Here is a 14940-nt window from a genome sequence, read left to right as displayed (position 1 = left end):
CACGGACAAAATGGCGCAACCCCACGGGTCAGGGTGGGCAACTCCCCGCCAGCGCGCACCTGACCCTCCCAGGCGGACTCTGGACCAGCGGAACCGGAAAGGGGCCTCGGGGGGCGCGCCGGGAGAAAGTGGGCGTGGCCGCTCTCCCGGAAATGCCTGCGGCCTTGGCCCGGCGCGCGGCCCGTGCGCGGTCCCGCGGTCTCCACTGTTCCTCAACGGTGCGGGCACGTAGGGAGGGGACCCAGGTCCGGCTGCGGTCTCTGTTCTCGGTGCCTCTCTGGGAGGGCGGGACCTGATTAGGGCAGCGATCCCAGGGTGGGTAGGGAGGGAGAGTGGCAGAGGGAACCTGAGCTGGCCCCGCCGCGAGAGGGAAGAGAGTTTGGCCAGCCCGCCGGCAAAAGCGTGGTTCCCCAGTCCCAAAGAGGAGGGGTGCAATGGACGGGTTTCTAACTCCCAGGGAGTCCGCAAAATTCATTGCGGAAAACAGTCGGGATGTGTTCATTGACGGCGGAGGTGTGCGGAGGGTGGCTGAGCTGCTGCTCCCCAAGGTCTCGGGTCCGGAGCTGAGCCTGGCGAGCTGGAAGACCCTTCACGAGCTGAACCCCAAGGCGGCCGACGAGGCCGCTGTCAACTGGGTGTTCGTGACGGACACGCTCAATTTCTCTTTCTGGTCGGAGCACGACGAGCACAAATGTCTGGTAAAGTACAGGGGGAGGACGTACAGTGGATTCTGGTCCCTGTGCGCCGCGGTCAACAGAGCCCTTGACGAAGGTTGGTGCCCTTCTCCCCTTCGAGGCTTCAGTTTCCTGGGAGGGTCCCAAGGAGCGGGTTGGAATGTGGCATAATGTGTTAGTAAGTTCTCCATCGCCAGTCCCTTGGCTTAAAAGTATGACAAGAGGCTGCCATTAAATCTTTATTCGGGGGGAAGTGAATACTTATCGCAGCTACGTATGAAAGCCAGTTATCTAAAGAACACCACTTTGATGACATCTGAAGAACAAAGGGACAGATAATTATAACACCTTTTACGCAGTCAAGATCCATCTGGTGTAATAGTACAGTAGTTAGAAATGGATGGATGAGTAAGTACAGACAAGCAAACAGAAATGAGGGATCTGCTCCTGATTTTTTTATTATTCATCCACTTTAGTGCGTAACACTCAAGCGTCATATTAACTATGTTGTAAAAACAAGAGTGTCATGAATATAAAATTATGACATCGTTCCCCTGCATTGTCTTGTCTCTCTAAGGCATACCAATCACTAGTGCTTCGTACTATGCCACAGTGACCCTGGATCAGGTGCGGCATATACTCCGGTCTGACACCGACGTTCCCATGCCTTTGATAGAAGAGAGGCATCGGATTCTCAATGAAACCGGGAAAATGCTCCTTGAGAAGTTTGAAGGCTCTTTTCTTAATTGTGTTCGAAAAAGTGAAAAAAGTGCACAGAAGCTAATGCATCTGGTGGTAGAAAGCTTTCCCTCTTACAGAGATGTGACTCAGTTTGAGGTGAGTTGCTTCTGTTGGGCATTGTAGAATTCTTAATTATCATTTCATAGTTAACTCTGACCTCCGGAACTCCTTCTGAGAATAAAATCTTAAATTTTAAAGTTTGTTCTTTCTGGGCAAGGAATAGGAATAAAATTAAGTAACAAAATCGGTGTACTTCCTTTATTCTCTTGTGCTTTTTTCTTTCCGTTGTCCTTTTAGAATGTTTCAAAACTGAAAAAACGCTGGACCTTCAACATGATGTTGCCACTTAGACATAAGGAGGTCCTTTTAATACTTCAAAAAATTTACTTATTGGATGAAAATCAGAATGTATACCAAATTCTCTCTAGTGAAAAGTATTTTTTGCAGAGTTCTAATGTACGAAGTTCGGACAATTTTTTGCGGAGTTCTAATTACGCGACGCTCATGTTTAAGTGCACGGTGGAAAGTTCGGGAACTTAACTGTCCGACCTTTGTACTATGTGCTTTCCTTTTCGTGCACAGAGTAATATAACAGTATTATTTGCTTATGGTACAAAAATTTTAAAGAGACGTATTTTTAAAACGGTGAACGTTTTGTATAGCCTCACCGTATACGTCTGGATTTTGTTTTTGTAAAATTCTTTTAGTGTCTGTTATCACTGTATTTTAACGGAGCCTAGAATTGAAAGCAACTTTAGTGGAATCACATAATATAAATGTATTGAATATGTTAATGAATACTTTTGTCAAGTTGAAATTTTAAAGCTACTTTTTTGTAATCACAATTCAACAACTAAAATTACCAATAATATTGTTTACATCACTCTCTCATTTGATCCACAAAGCTGCTCTGTGGGGCCTAAGGACAAAGAGCATTACTGTCCCCTTTGCAGACCAGGAACCAGTCGAAAAAGAAAGTGTAACTAGTTTATCTTATGTTGTTTAGTCAGGAAATTGCTAGCTTTTCAATTATATTATAAAGTGAGAGATGAATTAATTATGTATGTTAAGATTCTGTTCATTGCAAGTGACAGACCAAAACTTGAAAACAATCAAAAAGAATTTTTGGATGGATATTGGGGATAGGAACATCCAGGATCAAAGACTCAATGTCATCAGAATTTAGTCTCTCCTTTTTGCTTCTGTTGACTCCATTTTTCTGTTACTGTAGACCAGCTTTCTCCATGAAATGGAAAAGGCTCATGAATTTTGCATCCTATTGCTTCAGCACCAGAGAGAGAAAGGAGACACTCTTTCTCAGTTCCAGTTCTAAAACGCCTGAGCAAGGGCTGATAGAACTGTGAAGGATTATGACCATTAATGAAGTGTGGTTTACAGGGGGCTGTGGATGGGGCAAAGGAAGTTCCTAGAAAAGAGGCCCTCGGTCAGCTCACTGTTCTGACTCTTTTTTTGCTAATGCAGAATTTACTTTGAGATTTATCTTTGTATTTAAAGTATATCATTTTATCCTTGTTTTCCAAGAAATTATTCCTTGGTCCATCATTCAGGTAATCTGAATATATTAAACAGTGTATAAAAGAAATCAAACTGCCATTCACATGGCGAAGAATTCCTGCGTTCCAGAACTGACATTTTTGTTGTAGAAGACAGGCTGAGATTAAATTTAACATGACTTCAAGAAGGAATGAATTCAGGACATCATGTCGTTTGTTTACTTTCAAATTGTCCTAGTTTTTGTTTTTGTGGAAGAAAGGAGTGAATTTTTTTGTAGATTTTTTTTGTAGATTATAATATTGATTTAGTAAGCATTTGCTGAGTTTCTATTTTATTTACAGCACAGTGCTTTCGATTTGCTTTGCTGAAGAGTTCAGTTTTTAAAAACTGTATCAGGGTATAGATTAATTTTAAAGCTGATACATTTTAAAATTAAAACTCATTTCCATTAGTACTCATTTCTAAAATACAGTCTTATAGAAAAATGTCCAAAGTATAACAAAAATCACACTTAAGAATTTTAACACTTTCTTAAAGGAGTATTATATTTTTTCATTTATTTTTGTCCATAAGATTATCGTTAGCATTATCCAAAAGCACTAGATTTCTGTAATGCCTACGATTCCTAACATAACACTGAGCCATAGCAGGTGCTCACTTAATGCTTTGATTACTCAATTTACAGTTTGCATTTTCATTTAAAAGAGGAAAAATTAAAGCACTTTGTGCAATTAATACCAAATCTGGAGGAATGCTAATGAGCAATTTTGGACTGGTTTGAAATTCAGAAAGTGTTAAAATCAAGTATATCTTTTTATCTATATTTTAAAATTTTCTAATTGCAAAAGTAAAACATAATAATTACAGAATTTGGAAAGTACAGAAAAGCAGTCTCTATTCTACCAAGAGGTAACCGCTGATCACAGTTTGGTCATTTTCTGTGTGTGTGTGAATGTGTATACATATGGGCAGGGGAGAATTAGGATCATGCTGTATAAACTGTTTTAAAATAAAACATTTGGGGGTGGCCGGTTAGCTCAGTTGGTTAGAGAATGGTGCTAATAATACCACGGTTGCTGGTTTGATCCCTGCATGGGCCACTGTGAGCTGCACTCTCCTTAAAAAAAAAACAAAAAAATTATGAACTTCTTTATATGTTAATAAAATTCTTCCACAGTACATTTATTTTTTCATAGTACCAATTTTAATGGCTTCATAGTATTTCACTTTATGGATGTATAATCCCATAATTATTTACCAAACTATTTTACCACAATAATTACATTTATACAGTTTACTTTTTAAATTGGATTTTATGTCTTGTTTTCAGTTTTATACTACAATAAGCAATACAGCACAACAGTTTAACACCCATAATTATTTCCTTAGAATGAATTCCCAGTAGTAGAAATGCTAAGTCAGAGCATGACCAGGATTTTCTGACATAAAAATGCTAAATGCTCTCTAGAAAGATAATTAATTACAAAGATGATCATCAGCTGCACATGAGAGTGCCCTTTTCCGTATTCCTTCAGCACATGTTAATGGTATTGTTTGCTACATATTTTTAATAGTTAACAAGTTGCACAAAAATAGTCATAATTATTTTTAATGTATAGTTATTTACTGAGATTATCATTCGTTTTTAGATTAATGAATCTAGAAAATTTTAATTCAGACAGATTTAGGTTAGTGAATTTCCAGCCTACCTGTGCCCCAGAATCAGGAAGCTTTAAAATGCAGATGTATTTCCATAGTGCCACCCTCAAGGATTCTAATCAATAAGAGAAAGAAGAGCTATTTTTTAAGCTCTTCAAGTGACTGATTTAGAGCATGCAGTAACTATATAAAAATCCTAATTAATAAATCACTTAGGCTATGAAATATATGAGCTTTTTTGATATTTTAATTGATAACATTTTATGTCACTCTTAAGCATTTGTAATTCTTTTTTTTCTTTTACAGGAAAATATTGGTAATTTTATTTAATAAAAATTTATGCTTCAGAAAAAAACCACCATAACAAATTAAAAGACACAAATAACTAGCAATGATTTTTGTAAGACACATGGTACAACCAAGGGTTAATTCTTTAAAATATAAAGACTCTATGATTTTTTTTTTTTGATTTTTTTTTTTTTTTTAAGTAACAAATGCACTTTTAATTGATCTACAGATAAAAACTAGTCAGCAAGGTCAGTAACCATTTCAGCCCCTCATCTGTTAGAGCCATACCCTGGACAGAGTTGAGGAAGCGGGTTAACAGGTTATTTCTGTTATTTCACTTCATCCACAGTATTAGAAAAACAAGGCATGATATCAGTTTAGATGAAATGCGTGGCTGGCAGCCAAATCCAGTCCCTATATTCCGTATTTTTTCTTTAGTTCTATTTTGTCGATGTAAGCTTTCATGGCATCTTCCTTGGAAGTCCCTTTCAGCTCATTCCAGGCATCCCACTTGGCCTTGCCTTTGAGGTCCAACATCCCAGGCCGTTCTGTATTTATGTCCCCCACAGTGGCTTGTTTGTGGCGGCTGTAGATGTACAGCATCTCATCCGCTGGCTGGGTCTTGGTGCTTAACAGTCTCAGCGGCTTTATCAAACTCGGCCTGAGACATGCCGGCAGGGTTGGTTGCAAGAATTCCAGTGAGCCAGCGGAAGCGGCGGCGAGGAAGAAGCAGTAGCACAAGACTCCCTCTATGATTAAATAAGAATCAAATCACATAGAAAAATGAACAATAGACATGGACAAGAACTGCAGAAAAGAAGTCAAAATCTTAGAATAGTCTCAAAATCAGCCTTATTGTAAGAAACAGACATGAAAACAATTAAGATCCAAGCATTTGTAATTCTTAACCTTTCTAATTTGTTCATGATAAATTTGTTGAAGAAAATCAATTCATGGTCACAGTTTTTCATTGACAATTATTTTATAAAGGTACTATTTTGAAAATAGTTCATTTATAAAGCAATATGCAACATGTAAGGAATTGTTACTTTGGGATTTGCTGGTATTTTCAGTGATACTAGTTAATATTTTAGATGCAGAATTTGATTACTAAAATTATTTGATTACTAAAGCCATATCATCTTTTAAGAAAAAAGTTTTATAGATGATTTGAATTTATTTTTAAATTTTTCACTTGAATCTTTTATATATATATATATATATTTTTTTCATTTTAAGTGTATTATAATGTTTATATTAGTTGCCTACCATGAGAACAGTGGTCATGATGTGACAATTTGTTTTGTTAGATGCTACTAGCACTGATTTTGTTACATAAGTCTGGTTCCTAGATTTTTCCAGTTTGCTCTATCAATCTTGTTAAAAATAGGAGATAATAGCCTCTATCTATCATAGTAAACATTATGATATAATTGTTTTTGATACACAGTTTTATTCTGTAAATTAAATTTTATGTCTTGCTGTTTCCCAAACTAGACTTGAATTAGAAACCTAGTTACCATAGATAAGTCCAGTTTCTATAGAGGAACAATTGCCAGGTTTTCATATTTTCATAGGTTTGGGAATATAGGTTATTTCCAAGCGATGTAGGGATATTTCTTAATGATGATTTGTTCCCCCAGCACTCAATTTAATATGTGGACTTTACACCATGTCAAAAAATGAGCATATGTGTTTGTCCTGAAAAACAAGATACTGAATTTCCTAATGTTGGCCTTAGAAAACTTAGTTTAAATAATAAAAATAGGTCTGGATTGATTGCAACAACCTTGCTTTACAGTTAAGCAATATTAGGTTATTTCTCATTAGGACACAGTATCACTGGAGTTATTTTTACTAAATAAGGGAATCTATATTGCCATCTCAAGAAATTTTTGTATGGATCCTTTCCTTGAAGAATTTGATTTCATTTTTTATTGAATTATTTATGTTTTTAGTTATTAAAACATTCTCCAAGGTGGTCAGGATATCTCTTGGGAGCCAGTAATATTATTTCCTTTCACCAGAGAAGCAGTTATAAAAGACAGTTTGGAGTTATGCCCATTGGGATTAGGACTAGGAGTAGGTTGTAATTATTAGTAGGTGCATTTTTTCCCATAGTTTATGCTGGTCTGCACTTGTAGTTTTATAGAGAATTTTTGAGTTAAATTATAATCCAGTATCTTACAAAGCTTGGTTAAATTTGTTTCTCCCATGAATAAATATAATTAGTAGTTATATGGACTTACCTATTGGCTTTGACCATTTCCAGAAATGGTAGACTTAACAATTTCTGGCTGTTGATAAATTATGTCTTTATCTCTGAAATAAATTAATCATATTATCTGAAAGGGAACATAAAAAAATGAATGTTATGATTCTCTTCAGAGGTGAGTTTAGGGATTATTTTCTTCACACTCTTACATATTTTATGTTGCAATTAGAAAAATATTTAAATTAAAGAAACTTTCTAAAGAAATACTATCTAGCCATTAAAAATAATAAATAGGTGGATTATAATGATACAGACATACGTACATGAAGTAATGCCATTGAAAAAGAACACTAAATAGTACCATGATTACATACGTTGTGTTTTATGTGCCTTGAAAAATACAGGAACTAAATTTGGATTGATAGAGATAATTTAATAGTTATTAGACCCCCTTTTTTCCTGTAAAGTTCTTTAAATTCTTGCCAACAGACTAATTGTTGACAACAGAGTAAGATTATTCTACCCTTGAAAAATGTTTTCAACGTCATTTTTTTTTTAAAGCATTTCATAAAGCTTTCAGATACCCAGGTAACCTTTATATTCTCTTATTCATCAGGGGAAAAGAATTTCTTTTTATAAACGGGCCCAAATCCTCGTGGCAGATACATGGAGTGTGTTAGAAGGAAAAGGAGATGGTTGCTTTAATGACATCTCCACCATCACCATGTTTGCTGACTACAGATTACCTCAGGTTCTTGCTCACCTGGGAGCCCTGAAATACTCTGATGAATTACTAGAGACGCTACTCAAAGGTTTGTCAGCTTAATTAAGATCTTCTTTCTTATACTATGAATTGTTGTTGAGTCTCTATCTAGCTTCTTTCACAAAAGGTCTCCTTTCCTTAACCAAAAAACACTTTTTTTCTTTTCTTTTTTTTGTGTGTGTGAAAAGCATTTGTAAAAAAAAAATGCAAGGGCAATTAAAATATAGAGAAAATTGCTTTTTGTTGTTTACACTGTGGAATATGGATGATGTAGAAAATTGTGCTATTTGGACATTGTAATTTCAGAGCATCATCATGAAATGAAATCTTAAATTTATGTTACATGAAGATATGCAATACTAAGACAGTGCATCAGGTGTAGTATTTGAAAAGTGTTAATTAAGCTTCACAGCACACTACACTGAAAGAAAAGGTGGACTGAGAAGTAATATATACTGGATTTTGAGTCAGGAGGCTCCAAGATCTGCCACTGGGTTATCTAACATAAGTCACTCACTTTTCTAGGCTTATTTATTTACCATTATTGGATTTGATTATTGATTCTCAAGAGGAGGAGCCTTATTATAATATATGAGTACAGATAATTGTGCTGATGTGAAAATTCGCTTTTTGTTTTTTAAATATTTCTTTGTATAAGAAAAATAATTATATTGTATAATATTAATGTTAATTTCTCTTTTTTTGGGTACAGCATTTTCAGTTACTGTTTTCTTTATTTGTAAAAGAAAGTAGATTTTATGATTGAATAATTTTCTTTTGTGAAATAGACTTTAATCACCCAAAATAACAATAACACAATATAAAGGTACCATTGTTCCTGTGGTTGCTTCTACCAGGCTTTTATGCTGCCTTGGGCAATCCATTTTGTCCCTGTTTCCTCATTTGAAAAACAACAAGCAGTTTTATGTCATAATGTTCATGTCCTGGGTAATTAATTGTTGGATACCTTTAAAAGGGACAACTGTTAGCAGTTAGGGTTTCTTTCACATACAGCGACAGTCAGCTGATCTTTTTTTTTTTTTGGCTAGAATACACATTGCTTATTCCTCTCTCTAAACAGTCTCTTGCTGGTTTCCCTCACCCCATTTTTTTTTTCAGTTCAAATCCTACACATTGATAAAGGCTCAGCTTAAATTCTACCTCTTCCACATAGTTTTTCCCGACTCTACATGATTTGTCTGTCTCCTCCTGAATTTTCATAGCACCCAGTTGTCTCTGCTACTGTGAGCAAAACCCTGGTGAGAAAGGTTCATCCACCACTGTTGTACAGAGTTGTCTGAGTTTTCTTCTGCCATCCATTTCAACTCCAGATACGCTTTTCCAGATGTCCAGCTGCAGCTGTTACTGCCTCCATTATGTCCAGTTTCTAAAAGGAGATTCTGCTATCCTTAGCTAGTTTGACATAAGGTGAACAAACTTTTTTTGCCCCTTAGTTATTTAAGAAAGTTGGATTTTTCCCCCCAAAAATACTTTTACTAGCAAACTGGAGGATAAACAAACTATAAATACAAAGGAGTATACACTGATTTTTTAAAAACTATCTTAAGTGAAATCTAGAACCAGGTGGCTTGACTAGATGAGGTAGAAACTTCCTTAACTGGTCTCCAACGATGTTTCTTCCAAACTTGAAGATGTGCTACACTTCTTTTCCTTTTCTCTGTTCTCTTTTGTGGATATCTTCAGGACAGCCTTTAGAAGGCCTAGCCAGATTTCTGTCCATTTTATCTTTAATCCATCTCTTCACCAAAGACATATATTTTAAAGCCAATTATAAAGACTGACAATGCAATTTGGCTAGATTTAGATTCATCACCGTGATTCTAGGGTTGACGTTTAGGCCTAATATATTGGCCACGTTACTTTCTCTGACTCTAATCTATGTTTATCAGTCCTCAAATGGTTTTATTTTTTTACCTTTTCAATGGCCATGTCCTATCCTATACTGTGAGTTGCAGTACTAGTTACTTCATTAGTTTCTAGGGATGACATAAATTACGACAAACTGGATGGCTTAAAACAACAGAAATTGATTCTCTCACAGCTATGGAGGCTAAAAATATGAAATCCAGGTGTTGGCAGGGCCATGTTCCCTGTGAAGGCTCTTGGAAAGAATCCTTCCTTACCTCTTTTTGGTTCTGGTGGCTCCCAGCAATCCTTTGCATTCTTTGGCTTGTAGCTGCATCACTCCAGGCATGGCCTTCTTCCCTGTGAGTCTCCTCTCTCCCTTTGTATCCTCTCTTTTTCTTAGGAGGCCACCAGTCATGGCATTTAAGGTCCACAGTACTCCAATATGACCTCATCTTAATTTGATTACATCTGCAAAACCCTATTTACAAATAAGGCCACATTCACAGATACCAGGAGTTAGGGCTTGAATGTATCTTTTTGGGGGACACAGTTCAACACTAGTTTTTTTACTGTTGTGTAACAAATTATACTAAAATTTAGTGACTTAAAACAACAAACACTTATTATCTCATACTTTCTGTGGGTCAGGAATCTGTGTGCTGCTTAACTGGATGCCTCTGGCTCAAGGTGAGAGTCAAGCTGTCGCTGGGGCGGTGGTTTCTTCACCTAATGGCTCTACTTGGGTGGTGGTGTCTGCCTCCAAGATCACTGCTGTGGTTGATTTGGCAATTCTGCCAAGTTGATAGTCAAGTTTGGAGGAACTGATTAAGAGAACTAAGAGGAAGGGATAGATTTGTATGCTAGTGTCGGGGGCAAAGTAAGGAAATGGAGGGACACAGCTAGTGTCTGTTCTTCCACCTGCCCCAGTGACCAGTGCCTAAGCCCCAGGGAGAGATGGCTGGAGGGGCCATAAGTAACACTACTAAAGATGTCAGGACAGAGTGGAACCCACTGAGTTTGGGGCTTTTTCTCTGTGTCTCAATGGATCACAAGTCCTATCAGGTACTGTGAAGCTCAGTACAGATTGGTAGCCAGAAGCCAAATATAGCCTGCAGATGAGTTTTGTTTGGCTTGAACAGTGTTTTAAGCAATTTTTCATTAGTTATCAACACTCGAGAATTAGATTTCATGTGAAAATCAAATTTTCTGACTCTTGTAAAAGTAGAGAAATACAGGAATGTTGGGCCTACCTTTAGGCGGCACACACTCTGGCCCAGCCCATTCTGCATCTGGCTACTGCATTCCGTGCTCCGTCTGCCTGGTCTCACTGCCAAAACACAGCCAGGGCCCATCTTGGAGGTTCAGATAGATGTACCCTGAAGTTGGGCACTAAATAGACTGTGGGTTCTGTGGGAGCTCTCAGCTCCATATTTAGCCAGAGCTGACTAAAGGATCATGATTCCAAAGAACGATTCCTTGTTCAAGTTAACAACTTTGATTTCCTAGGTTCTCCTTGATGCTCCTGGCGTGTCCCTAAGTCAATGTTCAGTTCTCAAGAGGGAAAGGGAGGTGCTGTTTATTTGGCCTCCCAGGAGTCCTCCAAATTTTGCAATAATATTGTTTTCCTGGTATTAAACCCAATTTTAAATCCTTTCTTTTCAATAATTGGCCATGCTTTCATATTTTTAAATGTATGGTTACCCCATATTCATTTAGCAAGTATTTACTGGGAAACTAGTATGTGCAAGGTGCTGTACCACGTCCTAGAAACTTTGAGACAAACAGGCCAGACGTAGTCCCTGTTTTTGTGGAACTTAATTGGCAATTTTGAATTAATGCCTGAGTTTAGAAATAGTTTAAATTACAAAAAAATAAAGCCTGAGGTTTACAGTTTTAAAATGAGTATTATTTAAATACTGTGTTTTGTTTTACAGAAAAGTTCTGAGTTGATCTTATGTCATTGACTATTAGTGCTTCTTGCTCTGTTTTTTTCCCCCTTGCAGGAAAAATGCTGTCATATGGGAATAGGCAAGAGGTGGAAATCAGAGGGTGCTCACTTTGGTGTATTGAGCTGATCCGAGATTGTCTTCTGGAGCTTATTGAAAAAAAGGGTGAAAAAAGTAGTGGAGAGATCAATTCCATTCTTCTGGATTATTACTTATGGGATTATGCCCGTGATCACAGGGAAGATATGAAAGAAATTCCATTTCATCGAACACGTTGCATATATTATTGACCCAAAGTGTAAACTGATCCAAAGAAAACTTTCTTTTTATATCACACAATCATTTGTACAATTCACTTTGATATTATGAGAAAGTTAGTATCACTGATTACCCAGTCTCACTTAGAACATTGTTCCTGACATATTACTCTGTATTCTCAGCTGTATCCTTTTTTACTCACTTGGTTTTGACTGTGTTTTCCTTTTTTGTTGATACACGACAGGAATAATGAATTTTAATGCTTTCTTTAAATTTCATATTTCTTATAATTAATCATGTTTTATGTGATTACCATAAGTGATAATATCTTTTCTCAAGGTATAGTGATTTTCTATATACCTTAATCATTTGCTGGCGGGAGGGTAGGGTCTTTGCTCTATAAATGCTGCTCTTATACAAAATCAGTCTTGACAGCTTATTTTACCCTTTTTATTGGTAATGACAGTGGGTTTTTGTACATGATTTTCAATTTAGTATATCTGTCTGTATGGTATTTTCAGAGTAACTACATTGGAATTGAATATTTTAAAAACTTCTTAAACCTGGAATGGATTATTTCACTAAAATAGAATTTACCACATGTAATTTTAAAGGTTTACAATGAATTTGATTATTTATGTTGCTGAACTCTCATTACCTACCATGCACTTGTTTCCCACCTTCACCCCCACCTTCCTTCTAACATAATCTTGATTTTTGTTAGTTATCTACCTTGTCAGCTCACCGTGACGGTGTGAATCAGAAAAAGGTGTCCTTTTCCCAAGCACATTACTGCCACCTGCTGGAAACTTGTCATAATAACGTTACAAAGACAATGACTGAATATGAATAGGCCCCCCCTGGAGTCTTGTTAGGCACGTGATGACCTCCTCTGCAAATCTATGGCGTCCTGAGACCTATTGCTAAGGCTTCCTGGGAATTGTCAAACCTAAATTGTTACTATTAGTCATTGAGGATTTGTTAGCAGGCCAGTCTGACTTAACCAATTTACTATCAAGTGCAACTTTTTTTTGAGTTCTAACAAATTAACAAATTCGCGGCTGTGGATTTTTAAAATTCAAAATAGTTCAGTTTAATAACTAGGCAGTGTTTTCCCCCTTGACTCCTAAGTTTCATGAGAGAAGGAATGCTTTTTGAAGATGTTTGGAACAAAAATGGGAGGCATTGAGGCTTTTAAAAATAAATTGGAAAAGGTAAACATAGAATTCCCATATGACCAAGCTATACCCAAAAGAATTGAAAACACATTAAATAAATACTTGTACATGAATGTTCATAACAGCATTATTTATATTAGCTACAGCGTGGAAACAACCCACATGCGAATGAACCGATAAATGTATAAATAAAATATGGAAATGTCCATACAATCAACAGAATATCATTCAGCCATAAAATAGTGTAGAAAGTACTGATATATGCTACAAGATAGGTGAACCTGGAAAACACTTTTTAGCAAAAGCAGCCGATTAAAAGGCCAAAAATTATGATTCCATGCAAAGGAAAATGCCAAGAACAAGGACATCCATAGAGACAGAAAGCCGATTATCGGTTGCCAGGGGCTGAGGTAGAGGGGAATGGGAGTGACTGCTAACTAGTAGGAGGATTCCCTTTTGGGGTGATGAAAATGTTTTGAATCAGAGGTGATGGTCGCACAATATTATGAATATCTAAAATACCACTGAATTGTACACCTTAAAAAGGTTCATTCTGGGGCCGACCCGGTGGCTCAGGTGGTTAAAGCTCCATGCTCCTAACTCCGAAGGCTGCCGGTTCGATTCCCACATGGGGCCAGTGGGCTCTCAAAAAAAAAAAAAAAAAAAAAAAAAAAAAAGGTTCATTCTACATTATGTGAACTTGACTTCAATAAACATGAACTGAATTGGTAGCTGAAATATTGAAACGCAGTGTGAATCTTTCTCACATTCATCTACAAACCCGTAGAGTTGCTGTGGCTCAGCACTCCGAGAGGAGCCTGGGTGTTGGCTTTTCAGCCACGCTGGGAGGCGGGCTCCCAGTGCTGGCGGGTGGGGCGGGGCTCGACGTGGCGAGGCGGGGGCGGGGCCGGGGGCGGGGCCGGGGGCGGGGGCCGGGCTAGCCCCGAGGGGGCGCGCTGGCGTCGGGCTTCGCTGGTTGCCGGGAGAACCCGTGACAACAAAAGGCGCAGACGGCGGCGGCTGCGGCAGCGCGGCCGAGTTTAGCCGAGTTCTGGGCTGCGCTCGCCGCCGGAGATCCGGGCTTTCTCTAGCGGGTCAGTACTCGGCCGGCGGCCCGGCCAGGCTGGTGGGGCCAGGGGCAGTGCGACGCCCTCCGCCCTGCCGGCCGCTGCACCCTGGACCCGCCGTTGGGAGGGAGGGGCCCGGGCGGGAAAGGGGGGCGGTTGGGGCGCGGGCGAGGTGAACAGGGGCGCCCGAGGGGCGCTGGGACCCCCGCCGAGCGGCCGGTGGCAGTTGGGTCCGTCTTGAGGGGGAATAGGGACGCGTGGAAACGCGGGACCGAGCCCCACCGAGTCAGATCCTATGTATTTCTCGTGTTCGTACTTCCAACTGCAGGATCTGGAGTGGAATGGGAAGGCCCACCCTCTTTGGGGGTTTCGTTTTGTCGTAGGCCGCCTTTTTTGCATTGCGGATGTTGAAACTTTGGTGCCTTCTAAGCGATGTAGAAGTCCAGTAGCCCCCTCCTTCAGCGGCCGTTGATAATTGATGAAGAGTGCCCAAATTCTTTCTTTAAAACACCTTTCACATAACACCGACCCCTTCACGTTTTTAAATCTTTGATATTGTCCCCTCTTTACTTTCTGTCTTCTCCAGCTTATTCTCATGTGTTTGGGGCCATTTCTGAGACCCTTATGCGATTCACTATCCATTTGCTGGAAAATTTCTTATGAAAATATTAACAAGCCACAATTTTCAGACAATCACTACTTTTGGAAAACCAAGGGCACAGGATGGCAGCGGTATTTGGAAACATTTATTTCTGATTAATGAATGA

The 14940-nt window shown here is 38.5% G+C and overlaps 2 protein-coding genes and 1 pseudogene across 15 annotated transcripts in view; 2 read left to right on the top strand and 1 right to left on the bottom strand.

The window, feature by feature from the left end:
• Window positions 1-116: 116 nt before the first annotated feature.
• On the top strand, window positions 117-13852 carry QNG1 (Q-nucleotide N-glycosylase 1). Of its 12 annotated transcripts, none has more exons than XR_013994370.1 (6): window positions 117-218; window positions 458-771; window positions 1288-1511; window positions 7709-7904; window positions 11728-13652; window positions 13785-13852. XR_013994370.1 is itself a non-coding variant. In XM_081065250.1 (5 exons), exons 3-5 carry the CDS (start codon window positions 1338-1340, stop codon window positions 11958-11960), a joined length of 603 nt encoding a protein of 200 aa, XP_080921376.1. In that variant the 5' UTR covers window positions 137-245; window positions 458-771; window positions 1252-1337; the 3' UTR covers window positions 11961-13843. The 12 variants fall into 12 exon arrangements, 3 of the variants coding, with proteins under 3 accessions (XP_080921376.1, XP_080921375.1, XP_080921374.1); XR_013994371.1 differs by having other exon boundaries at window positions 137-245; window positions 549-771; window positions 1252-1511; XR_013994372.1 differs by having other exon boundaries at window positions 137-245; window positions 1252-1511.
• Window positions 5078-5547, bottom strand: LOC308504505 (acyl-CoA-binding protein-like; annotated as a pseudogene). Its single transcript has one exon. The product of its transcript is annotated as an acyl-CoA-binding protein-like (transcript).
• Window positions 13853-14030: 178 nt separating the features above from the next.
• Window positions 14031-14940, top strand: part of KIF27 (kinesin family member 27) — a 73057-nt gene continuing 72147 nt past the window's right edge. The window contains exon 1 of one of the 2 annotated variants that reach the window (XM_081065247.1): window positions 14031-14200. The gene's annotated coding sequence lies outside the window, so the exon portion shown is untranslated. The remainder of the gene's footprint in view (window positions 14201-14940) is intronic. The other variant, XM_081065246.1, reaches the window with a different exon arrangement.

Source organism: Rhinolophus hipposideros (assembly GCF_964194185.1).
Source record: "Rhinolophus hipposideros genome assembly, chromosome: 11".
Lineage (NCBI taxonomy): Eukaryota > Metazoa > Chordata > Mammalia > Chiroptera > Rhinolophidae > Rhinolophus > Rhinolophus hipposideros.
This window is presented reverse-complemented; position numbering and strand designations above follow the sequence as displayed.